Source organism: Haliotis rufescens, unplaced genomic scaffold (genome assembly GCF_023055435.1).
Source record: "Haliotis rufescens isolate VD_foot unplaced genomic scaffold, xgHalRufe1.0.p SCAF_46, whole genome shotgun sequence".
NCBI classification, from domain to species: Eukaryota; Metazoa; Mollusca; class Gastropoda; order Lepetellida; family Haliotidae; genus Haliotis; species Haliotis rufescens.
Window position 1 is genome coordinate 51773 of NW_025964179.1, and position 17721 is coordinate 69493.

A 17721-nucleotide genomic window follows, 5' to 3' on the forward strand; every position below is an offset into this window, starting at 1 on the left:
GCGGCGCCTTAGACGACTGGGCCACCCGTGCCCCCCACTCTTAGTGACCTCGCAAAAACGCTTGAATGTATTCAATCACAAATGACATCACTCAATTCAAAGATCGATCAGTTTCTTAAGTAAGTGAGTGAGAAACTGGATACATTACAGGATGAAAACGACAAGTTGAGAAAACACGTACCTACGGTTGCCCAAAAGGGACATGGAGTCTGTTTTTCAATATTTTGATATTTTACTTACTGTTATCGTAAGCTTTTGCAAATTAACACAATTTGTCATACAAATATGTGATAAATCATGTATAAAAACAACCGAAACTTCCAGAATGTTGTGGACTTGTGTTGAATATTCTGTAATGCTCTAGTGCCGCTAGACTGGCGATGCCAATGTGTAGAAATTTCCAGAAGCAAATTAGACTCTATATAAGGGGAGAAGAGCATGCATGTCGTATCTCTCACACATCTGAGAACACATCAAGACCAGCTTTCGTGGGAAGATCACGCGGAATCTCTGCATAGGCCCATCTCGGAAGTTTGACCACCGTCGCGCTGGGTGGAAAAATTATTATCACTGACCTTTACTTTTACAACTGCATTTTTGTATTTGATACTGACCACTTTCATCATATGATATATACTTTCATTGAATATTTTACTGCCGCTCTATTTTGTACTGCCATTGTAATTGCGGTGTAGTAATTTGTTGTAATTCGTAATCCTAGTTATTCTAGTTAGTTGTATACTATTTGTTGGTTGTTTGATGGTTTCACACGAAGTTCTTTCACAGATTTCTGGGTTAAAATTGACACGTAACAATATGCTGCCACATAACACACTTCGTTTCGCTATCAAATCAGTGAAAGTGGTGGAAGTCAGCTAAATGTCGAGGGAAAGCCGGAAGATTCGCAAGTGTGGTAACAGGAAGCCATTTATTGCCAAATCATGCTTATATCACGCATATACAAATAAACATTACAATGCTCGTCACTCCCTCGTCACATGTCTGTCTTATCGGAAACAATGACAGTGAACAGTCTATTGTTTGCATACCTGGAGTACATCCTAATCAATCTAAGGGAGATAACTGTTGAGTGTGATGAATGCTCCACAATCTACTGATATCTTCATATACAAGTTCAAATACGATAATCTTTGCAGAGTTCATTGTAATCATATGACTGGCATCTGCTTTCATTCGGAAAACTTCGGAGAACCTCGGTCAATCGTGTGGTTATTGTATCTCCGTGTCCCTCAAGATCCAACGAGAAGGTGCGGATCGCCGTGTCACATGATTCTCACGTTTGATGACATTGTTGAACCGGAGTGGGGTTATGATTGTCTGATGCAAGTTTCTCTCCTGATCAACAATGAGTGCCTCTACGTTGATTTTAATTCTGTGCGTTTATTTCATCACGCACTGTTCATCTGAAGATTGTAAACTTATAAATCCGTGTTCATGCAAGAACTCTAAAGGAACCATTGATCTAAAAGCCCTGGGGAAAAATGACGGAACGGCAGCGTAAGTATAACAATGTTATCACGTTTGTTTGATAACCGATCAAGTATGTGCTAATGGAGTAAATAATATTTTATTCAACTTCGACCCCAGGGGGCACGGGTGGCCCAGTCGTCTAAGGCGCCGCGATTCGCTGTGCAGAGTTGCGTCCCTTGGACACGCCAGAAACCTATGATTGAGGATTCGAATCCCGGTTCGCCCCAAGTATGTTTCTAGGTTTGTCAGCACCATACCCGTGCTCGTGGGTTTCACCGAAGTGGTAAACGTCTGAGACCTGCATCACTTCGGGCTTTCCTCCCACATTAAGCTGACACGCCGTGATATAACTTGAATAATATTAAAAGCGGCGTTAAACTCACTCACTCACTCACTTCGACCCCAAACTGATATTACAATATTGGGATATGCCTAGGTTATCTATATCTACTGATAAGTGAGTCATCCTAACTATATCAAGGCGGTCAGTACATAACTGAGGAATGTCAAACCAGTGAGCGATAGTATGAGCAAGGAAATTGGCAAGATGTAATGTCACAGAACGTGGCCACCCGAACCCAATTTTCGTGAGCACTTTCTCTACTTATATATGGATCCTGTGCCATTAGCGTTATAACAATCGTAGGTCGTATCCACGAAAGAGATTATTTGATAGCTTTCTTACATACGTATTTAAGGAAAAATACTTAAATGAAAATGACAAAAACAAAAACAAAAATGTCAAAAACAAAAGCGAAAATGTCAAAAACTAAAATGAAAATACAGAAAACGATTTCCACCGCGGTGATAAAATTTCCACCGCGGTGGAAATACTTTTCACCACAATGGAAATAGTTTTCTGCATTTTTCATTTTCGTTTTAACATTTTCGCCTTTGTTTTTGACATTTTCGTTTTTGTTTTTGTCATTTTCATTTAAGTTTTTGACCTTTTCGTTTTTGTTTTTGACCTTTTCGTTTTTGTTTTTGACATTTTCATTTTAGTTTTTGACATTTTCGCTTCACTTTTCAGCGATTCAATATCTTCTTTATACATGATTTATCACATATTTGTATGACAAATCGTGTTAACTTGCAAAAGGTTACGATAACAGTAAGTGAAATATCAAAATATTGAAAAACAGACTCAATGTCCCTTATGGGCCACCGTAGCCCTGGTTCACAACGAATGTCGATAATCATGGTACAGGGCTTCAGAACTGATTAGAATTATAACCTTTGCTGATAGGAGACAAGTAAGGATTGTAACCACACGTGGCCGTACACAATGTGATGATAGCACAGGATAACGTATGCACTTGACCACAATAAAGATACATACATAAAACCAGGTTAAATGTTTACAACTAAACTGACGGCCAAAAGAACCTTTATCACTTTACCAATTAAATTATAAAAATTAAAATCACAAGTTCAAACTAAAACAAGGCAAAACACATCGTCCAAACACAGCAATGCTCTATACAGAAAGTGATTACACGTCCATTTGAAGAAAATGCGAAAAAGCGAAAAACACGTACCACTTGGGCAAACTACACGTGCTAAAAGGGTACATACATTATGAAAAGGCGGACCCAGGGTAACTACGCCCAACGAAGACCGGTACTTGCGTACTTCGCATCTCCGCAATCGATTCCTGACAGTAACGTCATCAGCGTTGAATACTTTAGGGAATTGGTTAGTCGAAAGACAGTAGCCACATGACTCAGGGCTCAAAGAATTTGGGCCTACAGACCTTACAGAGGACAGTTATTTACAGCGCAACATCGTCGTCAGAGATTGAGATGTGCCCGGGCTGTACGTCGTTGGCGGCGACATGACTGGCAGAGGATCATCATCACTTATGGAAGCCGGTTCTGTCTGTTAAGAGCCATCTTCCCGATGCAAGAGAGTTAACTGACTTTAAAAGTCCAGTTTCCACCCTTGCCGAACTACGCTGGTATTATGCAGTTATATTTTGGCTGGACTAACGAGTCTATGCAAAGTCCAATCAAATTCGCGCAACGAAATAGAAATCCGGTTCGTGAACTTTCATGCAGATTTCAGTCGATTGCAGGATTTGCAAAGCATGTGCACTGCCAAAACGTTGTCAACAGATATTTTCCTAATCTATTCATGTTTTTAATCAAGGTGCTCACGTGATTTGATGCACTTCTTTATGTAAGGCCCGTTTTATCACAGTATAGATAATCGATCAGATCGTCTTGACTGGGAGCTGCCATTTTGGTTGAAGCAAATGCAAGTCACACGAGAGGTGGAATCTGATTGGTTCATAGGAGAGGCATAGCTGGGACATAACTCGTAATAGCCAAAGGTGGCGCGATGATCGAGGCCAGAAATTTCAGTATAGTTAACAATAACAAAGTTAATTATATAATAAAGAATTACTATAACACACAGTTAACTATAACAAAGTTAACTATAGCAAAGAGTTACTATAACACACAGTTAACTATAACAACGTTAACTACAACAGAGTTACTATAACACACAGTTAACAATAACAAAGTTAACTACAATAAAGAATTACTATAACACACTGTAAACTATAACACACAGTTAACCATAACACCAGGTAAACTCTATACCAAGTTAACTATCACGTCTGGTTAGCTGCAACACCAGGAATACCATAACTCCAGGTAGCTGATATTCATACATAGTATGTAACGCGAGACACGTAAATGTCAGCATGTGATGATAACATTACGTTTGAAATGACACAGAGAGAAATGTTCTCGCTTTCTGATGATAACCTGCTGATTTGCACCATAAAAGGAGTCCTTGCCTCGCAACAGTAGTGAAGCCATTGTTCAGACTATAATGCCCTGTTATTGTTACTACACCGACAGGTATGCCGACAATCCGGACGGTACAGGGCACTGGTACTACTCCTACAATCCTTGCAACGACTTCTCCGAGGGCAGTGGAGGATGTCAAAATGTTGCGGTAAGTGGGAATTTTCACCGATGGAACACCACCTAGGAGTGGTTGCGGAAGCTGCAGCATTGTGAGTGAGGGTGACAGGGTCCATTTTTTTTTCGATAAAATCCGAGCCCCCCAGAATATCATATGGTCGGTTCCTAATGTAATTTTACCAGCTGTGTATACTGATACCTCTCAAGAGTGCGTAAACTGGATGCCATTAAGTGGTATGCCGTATGCCTAGCTCCAGGCGCAGGGTTTGCACCCTCCATCATGTTGACATGTTTGCAGGAAGTTGCAGTGGTGCAGATGCATGTTTATCAAATCCTCATCTTGTAGGTAACAACAAGTATCTTGAGATACGAAGAACGGTGCTTTGGTTTTGTCATTCTGTTATTTTGTTAAAAAGCCTAACTAGATTCCTTTGCGTGTATGGCTGGGAGGGCCAAGCAGCTTCTTGTGTTACGGTGATCCATGTCATAGTTCACCTTGCTCGAAGACCGCGTGGTCTTGTGTATACATATATACTATAACACAACAACCAAATGTATTCTTACATTGATTGGAAGTATTTAATGTTGATTTAAACATAATTGAGTTGTCTCAAGGTGTTTCAAATTAATGATAAACTAAGGATCATAACTGGATTTGAACCGGTTAAGGGGCGCAATTGGGTATCGTATGGCCGCTTCTGGAAACGATAGAGACTCAGCTGACATGTAAGTCTTGGTGTACAGGCCTGTCAGACGGACCAAGGCAGCTCCTACTTCAGTCTCGGCGATCAAAAATCGGCAAAGTTCCAGGATGACCCGACAAGTGGACTCCAGGTAGTGTACAGCGCCACGACAGATACTACAAGGTAAAATTATCTACTAATCTCACTTGAGAATCACTTCAGATACTACAAAATGTATAGAACTAGTTGTCTTACCTGAGCATCACTATAGATACTACAAGGTGAAAATATCTACTTGTCTTACCTGAGCATCACTATAGATACTACAAGGTGAAAATATCTACTTGTCTTACCTGAGCACCACTATAGATACTACAAGGTGAAAATATCTACTTGTCTTACCTGAGCATCACTATAGATACTACAAGGTGAAAATATCTACTTGTCTTACCTGACCATCACTATAGATACTACAAGGTCAAAATATCTACTTGTATTACCTGACCATCACTATAGATAATACAAGGTGAAAATATCTACTTGTCTTACCTGACCATCACTATAGATAATACAAGGTGAAAATATCTACTTTTATTACCTGACCATCACTATAGATACTACAAAATGTATAGAACTAGTTGTCTTACCTGAGCATCACTATAGATACTACAAGGTGAAAATATCTACCTGTCTTACCTGACCATCACTATAGATAATACAAGGTGAAAATATCTACTTGTATTACCTGACCATCACTATAGATACTACAAGGTGAAAATATCTACTTGTCTTACCTGACCATCACTATAGATACTACAAAATGTATAGAACTAGTTGTCTTACCTGAGCATCACTATAGATACTACAAGGTGAAAATATCTACTTGTCTTACCTGACCATCACTATAGATAATACAAGGTGAAAATATCTACTTGTATTACCTGACCATCACTATAGATACTACAAGGTGAAAATATCTACTTGTCTTACCTGACCATCACTATAGATACTACAAGGTGAAAATATATACTTGTCTTACCTGGCCATCACTATAGATACTACAAGGTGAAAATATTGTGTCCCCACTGTTCTTTACGGCGTCTGAGTGAGTGAGTGAGTGAGTGAGTTGGGTTTAACGCCGCTTTTAACAGTTATATCACGGCGTGTCAGCTTAATGTGGGAGGAAAGCCCCAAGTGATGCAGGTCTCAGACGTTTACTACTTCGGTGAAACCCACGAGCGCGGGTATGCTGCTGACAAACCTAGAAACATAATTGGGGCGAACCGAGATTCGAACCCACAATCATAGGTTTCTGACGTGCCAAAGGGACGCAACACTGCATAGCGAATCTCGGCGCCTTAGACGACCGGGCCACGGCGTCTGACCTAATGAAAGCAAACAGAAATGGACAAAAACGATTGCCATTGATCCCTTGATCCGAACATTCATGCCCCTTCTCTTATCACGTCCGCTTTTACGAGATATTACGCGCTAACCCTTTAAGTTCCGAATGCAATGTACAGGTGGTAAGGTTTATCTTCTAATTAATACCGCTGGCGGTCCAATCAGAATACAGAAATCTAAAATGTGATACTGGTGAATATTAATGAATATAGATCAAGATCATTTTCATTTCCTGGTTAGTCTTTATCAGTGTTGCACTTCTCCGTTGTCTAGTGGTAGAGCGTCCGCCCGGAGAGCGGAAGGTCCGGGGCTCGATCCCCGGCCGCGTCATACCAAAAGACGTTAAAAGATGGTACTTGTTGGTGGTACCCTGTCTGGCGCTCGGCATTATGGGGCTAAAACAAGGACTGGTCGGCTCGGAGTCAGTATACTGTGTCTGAGTGGGGTATTCATGTTAAACTGCGGCATGGTATCAGTGAGCTAGCACTATAAATCGGCATCAGTCCGGACTAGTACAAGCAGCCACACACACACACGTACATGCACGTCGCTATATAAGTGCAATAATCTTGGACGCGACGTTAAACTCCATTTCACCACCACTTTATCAGTGTTCTTTATTTTCAGAACATCTTATGTAACTCTTAAATGTGATGAAAGTACTGAAAGTTTTACGGTTGATGGAGAAAACCCCCCAGGGAGTGCAAAGTATGTGAGTAATTTGCTGTATATATTTCAAGTGAGTGAGGTTGGTTTAACGCCAGCTTGCATGTTGGCTTAATATGTGATCTTTGGTAGACGTTGAGGTTGGTTGGTTGGTTTGTTGTTTTACGCCGCCCTCAGCAATATTCCAGCTATATAACGGCGGTCTGTAAATAATCGCGTCTTGACCAGACAATCCAGTGATTGACATCATGAGCATCGATCCACGTAATTGGGATCGATGACATGTATCAACCAAGTCAGCGAGCCTGACCACCCGATCCCGTTAGTCGCCTTTTACGACAAGCATAGTCACCTTCTGCGGCAAGCATTGGTTGCTGAAGACCTATTCTACCCCGGAGTAGACGCGGAGGACATTTCCAAATTTGATGCATCAGTGACAAAAAATGATGTCCGATGCAGTTCCCTATCTGGACATGTACGTAAGTTCCCATGTTCCCAGGTAAACAATTGACTTGCCTTTTCATGTGTTTGTGACGGGTGCCACCGGTGGGGCAGGATGCGCTCACCTTTTCGCGAACACCTGGTATCATTACTATTTGATAGTTATTCGTAAACACATGCTCATGACATAGTCGGAATAGTACAATCGACTCTGCTTTATGAAGAGATTTCTATTGGATATGGAAAGGGTTTTGTTGCTTTATTATTTTCGTGAAACCCACGGTCACGGGTATGGTGCTTACAAACCCAGATTCATGATCAGAAGGAAATGACTGCATAACGAATTGTGGCGTATTTGAGAAAGGAGTTGAGAGTTTATGAATACCGATCACGTGACCTGGGTAATACCATCAAGAAGTCGGGTATACTCGAACAATCTATACCAGAAGTGAGTTTGTTTTTACGCCGCATTGAACAATATTTTACTTATAACTCAGCGTATCAACTGTGTGAAACAGGTCTTAGATGTTTACTAAGAGTAACAAGTGACACCCATTGAGCTGATTGAATGGACACATTGAACTTCGTTTTTCGTTAGTACACTAAAAGTAAAACGATCCGTGAAGATCCGTGGTAGAATAGGTCTTCAGCAACCCATGCTTACCGTACCAGGCGACTATACTTGTCGTAAGAGGCGACTTACGGGATCGGGTGGTCAGGCTCGCTGACTTGGTTGATGCATGTCATCGTATCCCAATTGCGTAGATCGATGCTCATGATGTCAATCACTGGATTGTCTGGTTCACACTCGATGATTTACAGACCGCCGTCATATAGCTGGAATATTGTTGATTGTGGCGTTAAACAACAAACAAACAAACAAACTAAAAGTAAAATTACAAACAACTTTGTTTATTTCAGTACTTTACGCTGACCAGTAAACACTGCTGTCCAAAAGCGGGACCAGGCCCAGGCCCTGGCCCGGGGCCCGACAATGGCGGGGAGGGACTATCTGGAGGCAGCATCGTTGTCATAATGTACGTACAGTTGGGTTCCTACATTGTATAGAGTTCGAGTGAGTGAGTGAGTGAGTGAGTGAGTATCGTTTTAAGCCGCTCTTAGCAATATACCATTAATATCACGACGGGGGACACCAGAAATGGGTTTCACACATTGTATCCATATGGGGAATCGAACCCGGGTCTTCGGCGTGACGAGCGAACGCTTTAACCACTAGGCTACCAGACCGCCCCCTATAAAGTTCGAGTGAGTGAGTGAGTGAGTGAGTGAGTGAGTATCGTTTTACGCCGCTCTTAGCAATATACCATTAATATCACGACGGGGGACACCAGAAATGGGTTTCACACATTGTACCCATGTGGGGAATCGAACCCGGGTCTTCGGCGTGACGAGCGAACGCTTTAACCACTAGGCTACCAGACCGCCCCCTATAAAGAGTGAGAGAGTTGATAGTAACGCTTCCGTGGGAGTTTCGGCTTAGAAATAATCCTTAGGTCCAATGGTACCAATGGTCCAATGGACCAAATGGACCGGATGGTGGGACTATGTGACTTGGTTGTTGTCGTTTCAACGTGCCCCGGCGGGGTGGATCGTTGTTCATGATATCAATCACTGGTTTGTCTGGTCAAGATTGGTTTGTTTACATGCATATAGCTGGAATATTGCTGAGTGCGGCGTAAAACAAAACATATTACCCGAACTGCTAACACTCTCCACACCAATGGTCCAATGGACCAAATGGACAGGATGGTGGGACTATGTGACTTCGTTGTTGTCGTTTCAACGTGCCCCGACGGCGTGGATCGCTGCTCATGATATCAATCACTGGTTTGTCTGGTCAAGATTGGTTTGTTTACATGCATATAGCTGGAATATTGCTGAGTGCGGCGTAAAACAAAACACATTACCCGAACTGCTAACACTCTCCACATCCAAGAGATATCACAAAACGTGTGAGATTCTCTTACATGTCCCACGCGAGTATTTATACATGCGACGAAGCCAAATTTTCATGAGTGGACCATGATAGGAAAGCCAAGTTATCTTCTCTATATGTAAAAATTCTTCTCTCTCTCTTGCAGATTTTTTGGTGTGGCATTTTTATACATCTTGGTGGGTCTGATGTTCCAAACCTTCGTACGAAAAGCATCTGGAAGAGAGATGGTGCCGAACTACGGTCTTTGGTCCATACTACCGGGTCTCATTCGGGTGAGTTCTAGTAACTCGTATTTTACAATCATTGTCGAATCAAACACTACAATGTTACTTTTTGTACCAGCTGCTAATAATGGGGGAGTGGGGGTGAGGTGACGGGTGGCCCAGTCGTCTAGGGCGCCGCGATTCGTTTTGTAGAGTTGCGTCCCTTGGGCACGCCAGAAACCTATGATTGTGGGTTCGAATCCCGATTCGCCCCGATTATGTTTCTAGGTTTGTCAGCACCATACCCGTGCTCGTGGGTTTCACCGAAGTGGTAAACGTCTGAGACCTGCATCACTTCGGGCTTTCCTCCCACATTAAGCTGACACGCCGTGATATAACTGGAATACTGTTAAAAGCGGCGTTAAACCCAACTCACTCACGCACACTTAAAATGGGATTGTTTGATCAGCTTTTATCACACGCTGCACTGTGATGTCACAAGCAGGGAAAGCATTCCACCAGTTTGACCACAGAACGCTTTAGCCACTCGGCTAACGGCTCCTTGTCAGATAACGTGATGACCATATCATTCCAGGTTACCTATTCTGACCAGCTTCATGTTATTTAGAGGTTCACCGCCTCCCGATAGGGGGAACGATTGACCAGGTTGTCTGAGGCGCGGCAATTCACTTCAGAGAGTTGCGTCGCTGTGTCTTGCAATGGTTCGTTAGTTCGAATCCCGGGATTACCCTGATTATGACCCTTGATGCATCAACACTAAAGGGGCAAACAACTCAAGCCTTTTCTACTCGGTATTGCCGCTTACACTAACCGATATCACTAAAATACCACGAGTCATGTAAAGTAAAAAGCGTTATTTCTGACGCCTTCAAACGGGACACGTTAATATTTTAGAATTGGAGAGGAAAACTTGTTAACTGAGATTGTTAGTGGCTTTACGCTTGATGGGTGTTGAAGTAGTGTAAAATGATTGTCCCCCAGAGAGGGTATGTCAGACCACGTCATTCAAAGTAATGTTTTTCCACCACAGTTTTAATCGTAGTATATCTGTTCCTTAACCTGGCTAAATTTGTCATTAATCGCCAACAGCGGAAGGGATGATGTAAATCCGGCTGGGAACTATGCAGGTAGCAAAAGTACTGTAAGTCCCCATGGTCTCTAACATGGTGATCTACCTTCAGCTGCTGGCGATCTATAGCCCTTTTTTATATTGTACCGTTATTTATAGTGATATCTTTTTATACTTGTATGCTAGTTTTAAATATTAATCTGTGATATTCTAGGAATGTTACTGTCCATCGGTGACAGGTTTTTATTTAGTTAAAATACGTGTATTAAAAATGTATAATTTCTCGTCACGATATGGCTGAAATATTGACGATTTGACGTAAAGCATTAACTCACTCACTCACTCTTATTGTCTGTTACAGGACGGGTTCATTCTCACATTCACCTGTGGTCGACGGTCTGGCTACGGGAAGGTTTGAAAGACGCCTGTGTATCTGTGCAGGAAAGGAATCACACACGTCCATACAAAGCTAGGCACACAACTCACACCGTGGTTCCGAATAATCGATCGTTCAACAAAATAGCTCTAACAAGTATATTAACAGCTACGATGTTTCCCTTATCCTGCAAACTTTTGATGAACAGGCCGTCTTTAGATTTTTATTTTTCATCCAGAGTGTCCCGATTATGGCAAGGGCGGGTATTTCTAACATACAGTCCTTAATCTCTTGATATTCATACCTTGTGTAAAATTCCCAGCATGGCCACGAGCGTGAGGGTCTTGGTTGAGGGGAATGTAATACAATGACGCAGATCAAATGAGTGAGTGAGTATGTTTTTACGCCGCTTTTAGCAATATTCCAGCAATATCACAGCGGGGGACACCAGAAATGGGCTTCACACATTGTACCCATGTCGGGAATCTGTTCCCCATCAAAAGATAAACCTTTGTTAAGTTCAGTGCAGACGTGAGTACCCACTGTTTTGACACTGAACCCTTCGTCAAGGATACGGGTGGCCCAATGGTCCCAGGCTCCGCAACTCGCTGTTTGGTAGCCGTGCTAAAATCCGATGATTCTGAGTTCAATTCCAGATTCATCCTGCTCCTAAAGTTTGGCTTTGGTTGGTTTGTTGTTTAACGCCGCACTCAGCAATATTCCAGCTAAATGACGGCGGTCTGTAAATAATCATGTCTGGACCAGACAATCCAGTGATTGATATCATGAGCATCGATCCACGCAATTGCTTGGCCTTTCATAACTGTACTCGTGGATTGCACCAAAGGTAAGGTCTAGGGTCCACTTGCACAAAGCGATCTTAGCGCTAAGATGATCGTAACTCCCATACTTTAACATAGGCTTACAATAGTCGTAGCGCTAAGATCGCTTTGTGCAAGTGGGCCCTGGAGTTGCATCAGTTCAGGCCTTCCGCGTGATATAACTCATCAATGAAAGCGTGCAGCACCAAATTCTCCTCAATCACTTGATGTGTCGCCCAGACAGTTACCATGGTTACCATTAGTTATTAATGTATCTATTTATGTTCAATGTGGTACTTGTTGACGATATGAACTGGTAATGAGTTAGAGGCCAACAATACATCAACTATCATTTAACAAGCACAGTGTTATTTCCTTCCGGTCGCATACTTATTTCAGCCTCATATGTTAGATATGTCGATCCCTATTTGAATTTCTCCAGTTGTTGCCACAGTATTGTGTTTTTGCTTCACGTTTATCCCAATGCCATCCGTATTTATTATACTTAGAAAATGTTATCCATCTGTACATTTACCTTGTAGATTGTATTGCACGTCTGTTTCGTAATAAAAATCGTGTTCACCTCCATCAATAGTTTACTATTCATGAAAGTTGGGACCGCCTCCGTGGTCTAGTGGTAGAGCATCCGCCCGTTCGATCCCGGGCCGCGTCATACAAAAAGACGTTAAAAGATTGTACTTATTGTTACCCTGACTGGCGCTCGGCATTCAGGGGCTAGAACAAGGACTGGTCGGCTCGGAGTCAGTATACTGTGTCTGAGTGGGGTATTCATGTTATACTGCGGCTTGGTATCTCAGTGGGCTAGTACTATAAATCGGCATCAGTCCGGACTAGTACAAACAGCCACAAACACACAGACACACACGTGCATGCACGTCGCTATATAAGTGCAATACTCTTGGACGCGACGTTAAACCCGATTTCACCTCATTAATGTTGAGTTTGTGAACGGTTGTGGTGCTAGCAGTAAGGACGCGGTAATATGACATTATTTGGAGACACCAAGAACATCCTCTTTTATCCAATGTATTGTTTGTTTGTTGTTTAACGCCAGAATCAGCTATATTCCAGCTATATGGCGGCGGTCTGTAAATAATCGAGTCTGGACCAGACAATCCAGTGATTGACATCATGAGCATCGATCTACGCATTTGGTATACGATGACATGCATCAACCAAGTCAGCGAGCCTGACCACCTGATCCCGTTAGTCGCCTTTTACCCCGGATCTCCATGGGTCTCCATGGGTCTCCAATGTTTTGTATCTCCACCATGTCGTAACTACCCTACACCTATCCGCCACTGTTTGACCAAATAGGTATGACGCTACGAATAGCCGTCGAATCAAATAACCCACATGAACGAAAGAAATGCTGTGTTTATTAGTGATAAGGGAAAAGAAGATAACGTCACTTCCTGTGTTGGCGAATGGGTCCATGGGGATGTAATACCCTAGATAATCGAGGATGCCCAAAGAAATCATGCACGGATTTCATGACGTCAGACAATCCTCACACTTGCCTTTCGTTGGTGAATAAAGCGTCTGTACGGAGCGTTAAAGGCCGGTTGCCCGATCCCCGACCGCGTTAAACTAAGAGACGTACTTGCCATTACACTACCTGGGGCTCGGCATTAAGGGGATAAAGCAAGGCCTGGTCGGCTCAGAGTCAGTATATCCATGTTAACGCGGTTGCCTAGTGATATATAACCGGCATAAGTACCATACACAAACGTGCATGCACGTCTCTACATACATGTAAGTGCAATAATCGTAATCGCGTCATTAAACACAATTTGACCATCACCACGACAGGCTCATTGCATATCACAAGACCGTATTTTTTTTCTTGTTTGTAAACATATGAGCGGTTTGCTGAAGTTAGATGCGTCTGGGGCAAATGTAAGTATCAATTGTATTGTACAGTACACTACGTTTATAACGAACACGCTTATTACGAACTTCCGGATATAACGAACTGTTTCTTGGCGCTTATTACGTCGAACAGACCGAGGCCTCATGAACTTTAATTCTCTGAAAATACGATACAACATAAAAGGAACCTTCTTAGATTATGATAGGATGTTATATAACATACCGGAAAGAAGGAGAGAAACCGTAGCAAATTCACCTTAAATTCCTACATGATGACTAAATGATTCCGGGGCCGTCAGGTAGCCAAAGACCCGGGTTCGAGTCCCGACATGGGTACAATGTGTGAAGCCCATTACTGTTGTCCCCCGCCGTGATATTGCTGGAATATTGCTAAAAGCGGCGTAAAACCATACTCACTCACTCACCCACTCACTCACTAAATGATACCCAACTAACTATTATAAATCCTTCAAAAGGTTCTAGGATTTTTTTATGATCAGTTTCTTGCAACGGAAAACTTACCTATTGTTTGTTCAAATTGGTGACATCATGTAACGGATGACATTTCATGGAACGAAATATTTCTACAATATAGGAAATGCACTACAGATAACAAACCAAAATAGATTTCCAGTATAAATTTCTGCATAGAATTGTGTATACAAGTGCATGAAGGAATTACTGGTAATGCGTTTTGTTGACAATAGTGAATGTTCATTCTGTGAAATCGAAAATGAATCGCTAATACATGTATTTATGGAATGTCATCATGTTAGAAAATTGTGGACAGAATAGAACATTTCATAAAGAATATTTCTCCACAAACTTTTCAATTGGATAATAACTTAATTATGTTTTGCTCCACACCAAGATTCAATGAGGTAATAAGTCAAATTACCATAGCCTGTAGTGAATGAGTATGGTTTTACGCCGCAATATTCCAGCAATATCACGGCGGGGGACACCAGAAATGGGCTTCACACATTGTACCCATGTCGGGAATCGAACCTGGGTCTTCGGCGTGACGAGCGAACGCTTTAACCACTAGGCTACCCGACCGCCCCACCATTGCCTGTAAACGAGACGTGAAACACATTTCGCCTCACCTCATGTAAGCTGAACTCCTTCTCTTCATATCAAAACAGAGACACCAGGATACAAGCTGGATTTTACAGTACGTCTCGAAATGATAACCCGTGGGAATAAAAGCATAATTTCAGTTCACTAGACGGCGTCACAGCATTCTCTGATGACGTCACTCTCAGTTGTATATATTTCTAATACGTCCCTCCGGCACATAATGTTCTGTGATGACGCCTCCCGGGTTCCATATGTCCTCAATACGTCCATCCGGCGATTCCATCGGTTGTAGGAGTGGCAGAAGATAGAGGTCAGAGCTTTGCAAAAAGGCCGGTAGGAGGCAGTGTAAATAAGCACATTCCATAAACTGTTGGAAAATATGGCAACAACACCAAATTTCAACCAGCCACTGATATCTTCCTCCTTCACGCCAATAATCAGCTGAATAATGCACACAAACACTGGCACATAAGATACACAGAACACACAAGCGGGCAAAAGTGCCATCAGAGAGATTTTAAGTCTTCGACGAAGATTGACGTTGCTAACGATCTTTAAGAAACAAAATACAATAACTCCAAATGTACTCAAAGGCAGCACCAAGACGCCAGCCATTCGACTCCCTATTCCAGATGTACTGTTGGTAAAAGCGGGAAGAGACATGGCCAAATGTGGATCGTATTCTGTGTCGATACCGGTCGATGTGATCAGTCCGATACGACACACGCCCAAGATAACCGTCAACACAACAGCTGCCATGAACCTTTTGGTTGTTACAATATTCATGTACTTCAATGGCCATTCAATTGCTATGTACCGATCTAACTCAGCCAAGGCGATGTTAAATGTCGTCTGCCCCAACAGAAACATGTGTATACAAAAGGACACATTCTTCATGACATCATAGTAGACGAAGCGGCGGGAAAACGCAGACGGCATGTAAAACACTAATATGAGACAACCCATGAAGAAGTCACAAACACCCATGAAGGCTATCACCCACAACGTCGGCATATGAAGTTCACGGGTCCTCACCACGACGAATACAACGACGCTGTTTGCCGAGATCACCAGAATACCAACAACGAGGTACGTCCAACCCAAGACCGTTGTGTCTTCTGAACTTCCAATCACGTGGTTTGTAGAGTTTACATCCGGGTCTGCCATCGTAATCTTCTTTTAATTGGATCGCTTCCTCCAAAAAGATATGAACCTCTCTTGGACAATAATCAATAACGATAAAATGTACTCTTTAAAACGGTCTCTGTGTCCGACACATTGAACACCGCTTTCCAGCAAGTGTTGCCCTTAGTTGTACGAAGTGTATACCCAATGATCCCGCTTTAGATGAGTGTTCTTCTCTGTCAGCTGGATCGGGGCTGATCAGGGCTGTAATGTAGATTCACCTCAGCGTGTTGATGAAAACTGCCAATATCAGCACCAAGGAAGACACTGCCGCCTAATATAGAGACGATAACAAGAGACGACGGCCAATGAAACTGTATGTTGGTCATGTAATGTAGATTCACCTCAGCGTGTTGATGAAAACTGCTAATAGCAACACCAAGGAAGACACTGCCGCTTGATATGGAGACGATAACAAGAGACGACGGCCAATGAAACTGTATGTTGGTCATGTAATGTAGATTCACCTTATCAAATAAGAGACAGCTCCACTTTGTTCACGCAAGGGAACGGGTTGTATCGACGACACGAGACGTTTTATCGTTTTTGATGAAAACTGCGAAAACACAGCACCGAGGGAGGCACTGTCGTCCAACATGGAGACGGTGACGAGAGAAGATGACCAATAAATCTGTACACTGATTGTGAGTTACCATGATCCGTGTATTGATGTTCTGAATGCAATAAGAGACAGTGACCACTTGTTACACAAAATAGCGGGTTGCGTTAACGACATAAGGCATTATCACGTCTTGATGAAAACCATCAATGCAGTCATGCTCGCTGCCACCAAACACGAAGACGAAATTATAAATATAGATTATATATTAATTTAAATAAATAAGTCGTGATACAATATGAGCTTCTTCTGATAAAAATAGTAATTATATACCTGGTTACTTTGGAAGAGCAAATGTGTCCTGCTACAAATTGGTTTCTTACTACGGTGGCCCATAAGGGACATGGAGTCTGTTTTTCAATATTTTGATGTTTCACTTACTGTTATCGTAACCTTTTGCAAATTTGTCATACAAGTATAAAGAAGACATTGACTCGCTGAAAAGTGAAGCGAAAATGTCAAAAACTAAAATGAAAATGCCAAAATCAAAAGCGAAAATGTCAAAAACTAGAATGAAAATAGAGAAAACTATTTCCACCGCGGTGAAATTTCAGCGATTCATTAGCTACTTGAAAGTACATTTTCCATGTTTTCGGTTGTTTTTATACATGATTTATCACATATTTGTATGACAAATTGTGTTAATTTGCTAAAGGTTATGATAAAAGTAAGTGAAATATCAAAATATTGAAAAACAGACTCCATGTCCCTTATGGGCCACCGTATCTTTCAATACATAATGGTAATTGTCACATTGTGGGTCTTCTTGGTAGACAGTGACAGTAAGTGAAACCTCACGTCCATCATGAGTTATTACACTGTCCGTATTCTTTTCAACAGGAACAATAACACACGTTCACTGGTTGTTACTTATGA

At 42.0% G+C, this 17721-nt stretch overlaps 2 protein-coding genes across 2 annotated transcripts; one reads left to right on the forward strand and one right to left on the reverse strand.

Moving 5' to 3' along the window:
* Positions 1-1218: 1218 nt before the first annotated feature.
* Positions 1219-12656, forward strand: LOC124148706. The gene is made up of 7 exons (XM_046519952.2): positions 1219-1518; positions 4362-4458; positions 5172-5293; positions 7142-7226; positions 8543-8658; positions 9724-9850; positions 11233-12656. The coding sequence occupies exons 1-7, from the start codon at positions 1367-1369 to the stop codon at positions 11287-11289; spliced, it is 756 nt and encodes a 251-aa protein (XP_046375908.2). The 5' UTR covers positions 1219-1366; the 3' UTR covers positions 11290-12656.
* Positions 12657-15185: 2529 nt separating this feature from the next.
* LOC124148673 (trace amine-associated receptor 1-like) lies at positions 15186-16208 on the reverse strand. The gene has a single exon (XM_046519905.1). It carries the CDS (start codon positions 16206-16208, stop codon positions 15186-15188), a length of 1023 nt encoding a protein of 340 aa, XP_046375861.1.
* Positions 16209-17721: the final 1513 nt, after the last annotated feature.

Excerpts from the sequence above, each read along its gene's own strand:
- LOC124148706 (XM_046519952.2), top strand. The coding sequence starts at position 1,367 with ATGAGTGCCTCTACGTTGATTTTAATTCTGTGCGTTTATTTCATCACG. Across the intron at positions 1,519-4,361 it reads AAAAATGACGGAACGGCAGC|GTATGCCGACAATCCGGACG; the intron begins GTAAGTATAACA and ends CTACACCGACAG. Across the intron at positions 9,851-11,232 it reads TACTACCGGGTCTCATTCGG|GACGGGTTCATTCTCACATT; the intron begins GTGAGTTCTAGT and ends TGTCTGTTACAG.
- LOC124148673 (XM_046519905.1), bottom strand. The coding sequence starts at position 16,208 with ATGGCAGACCCGGATGTAAACTCTACAAACCACGTGATTGGAAGTTCA.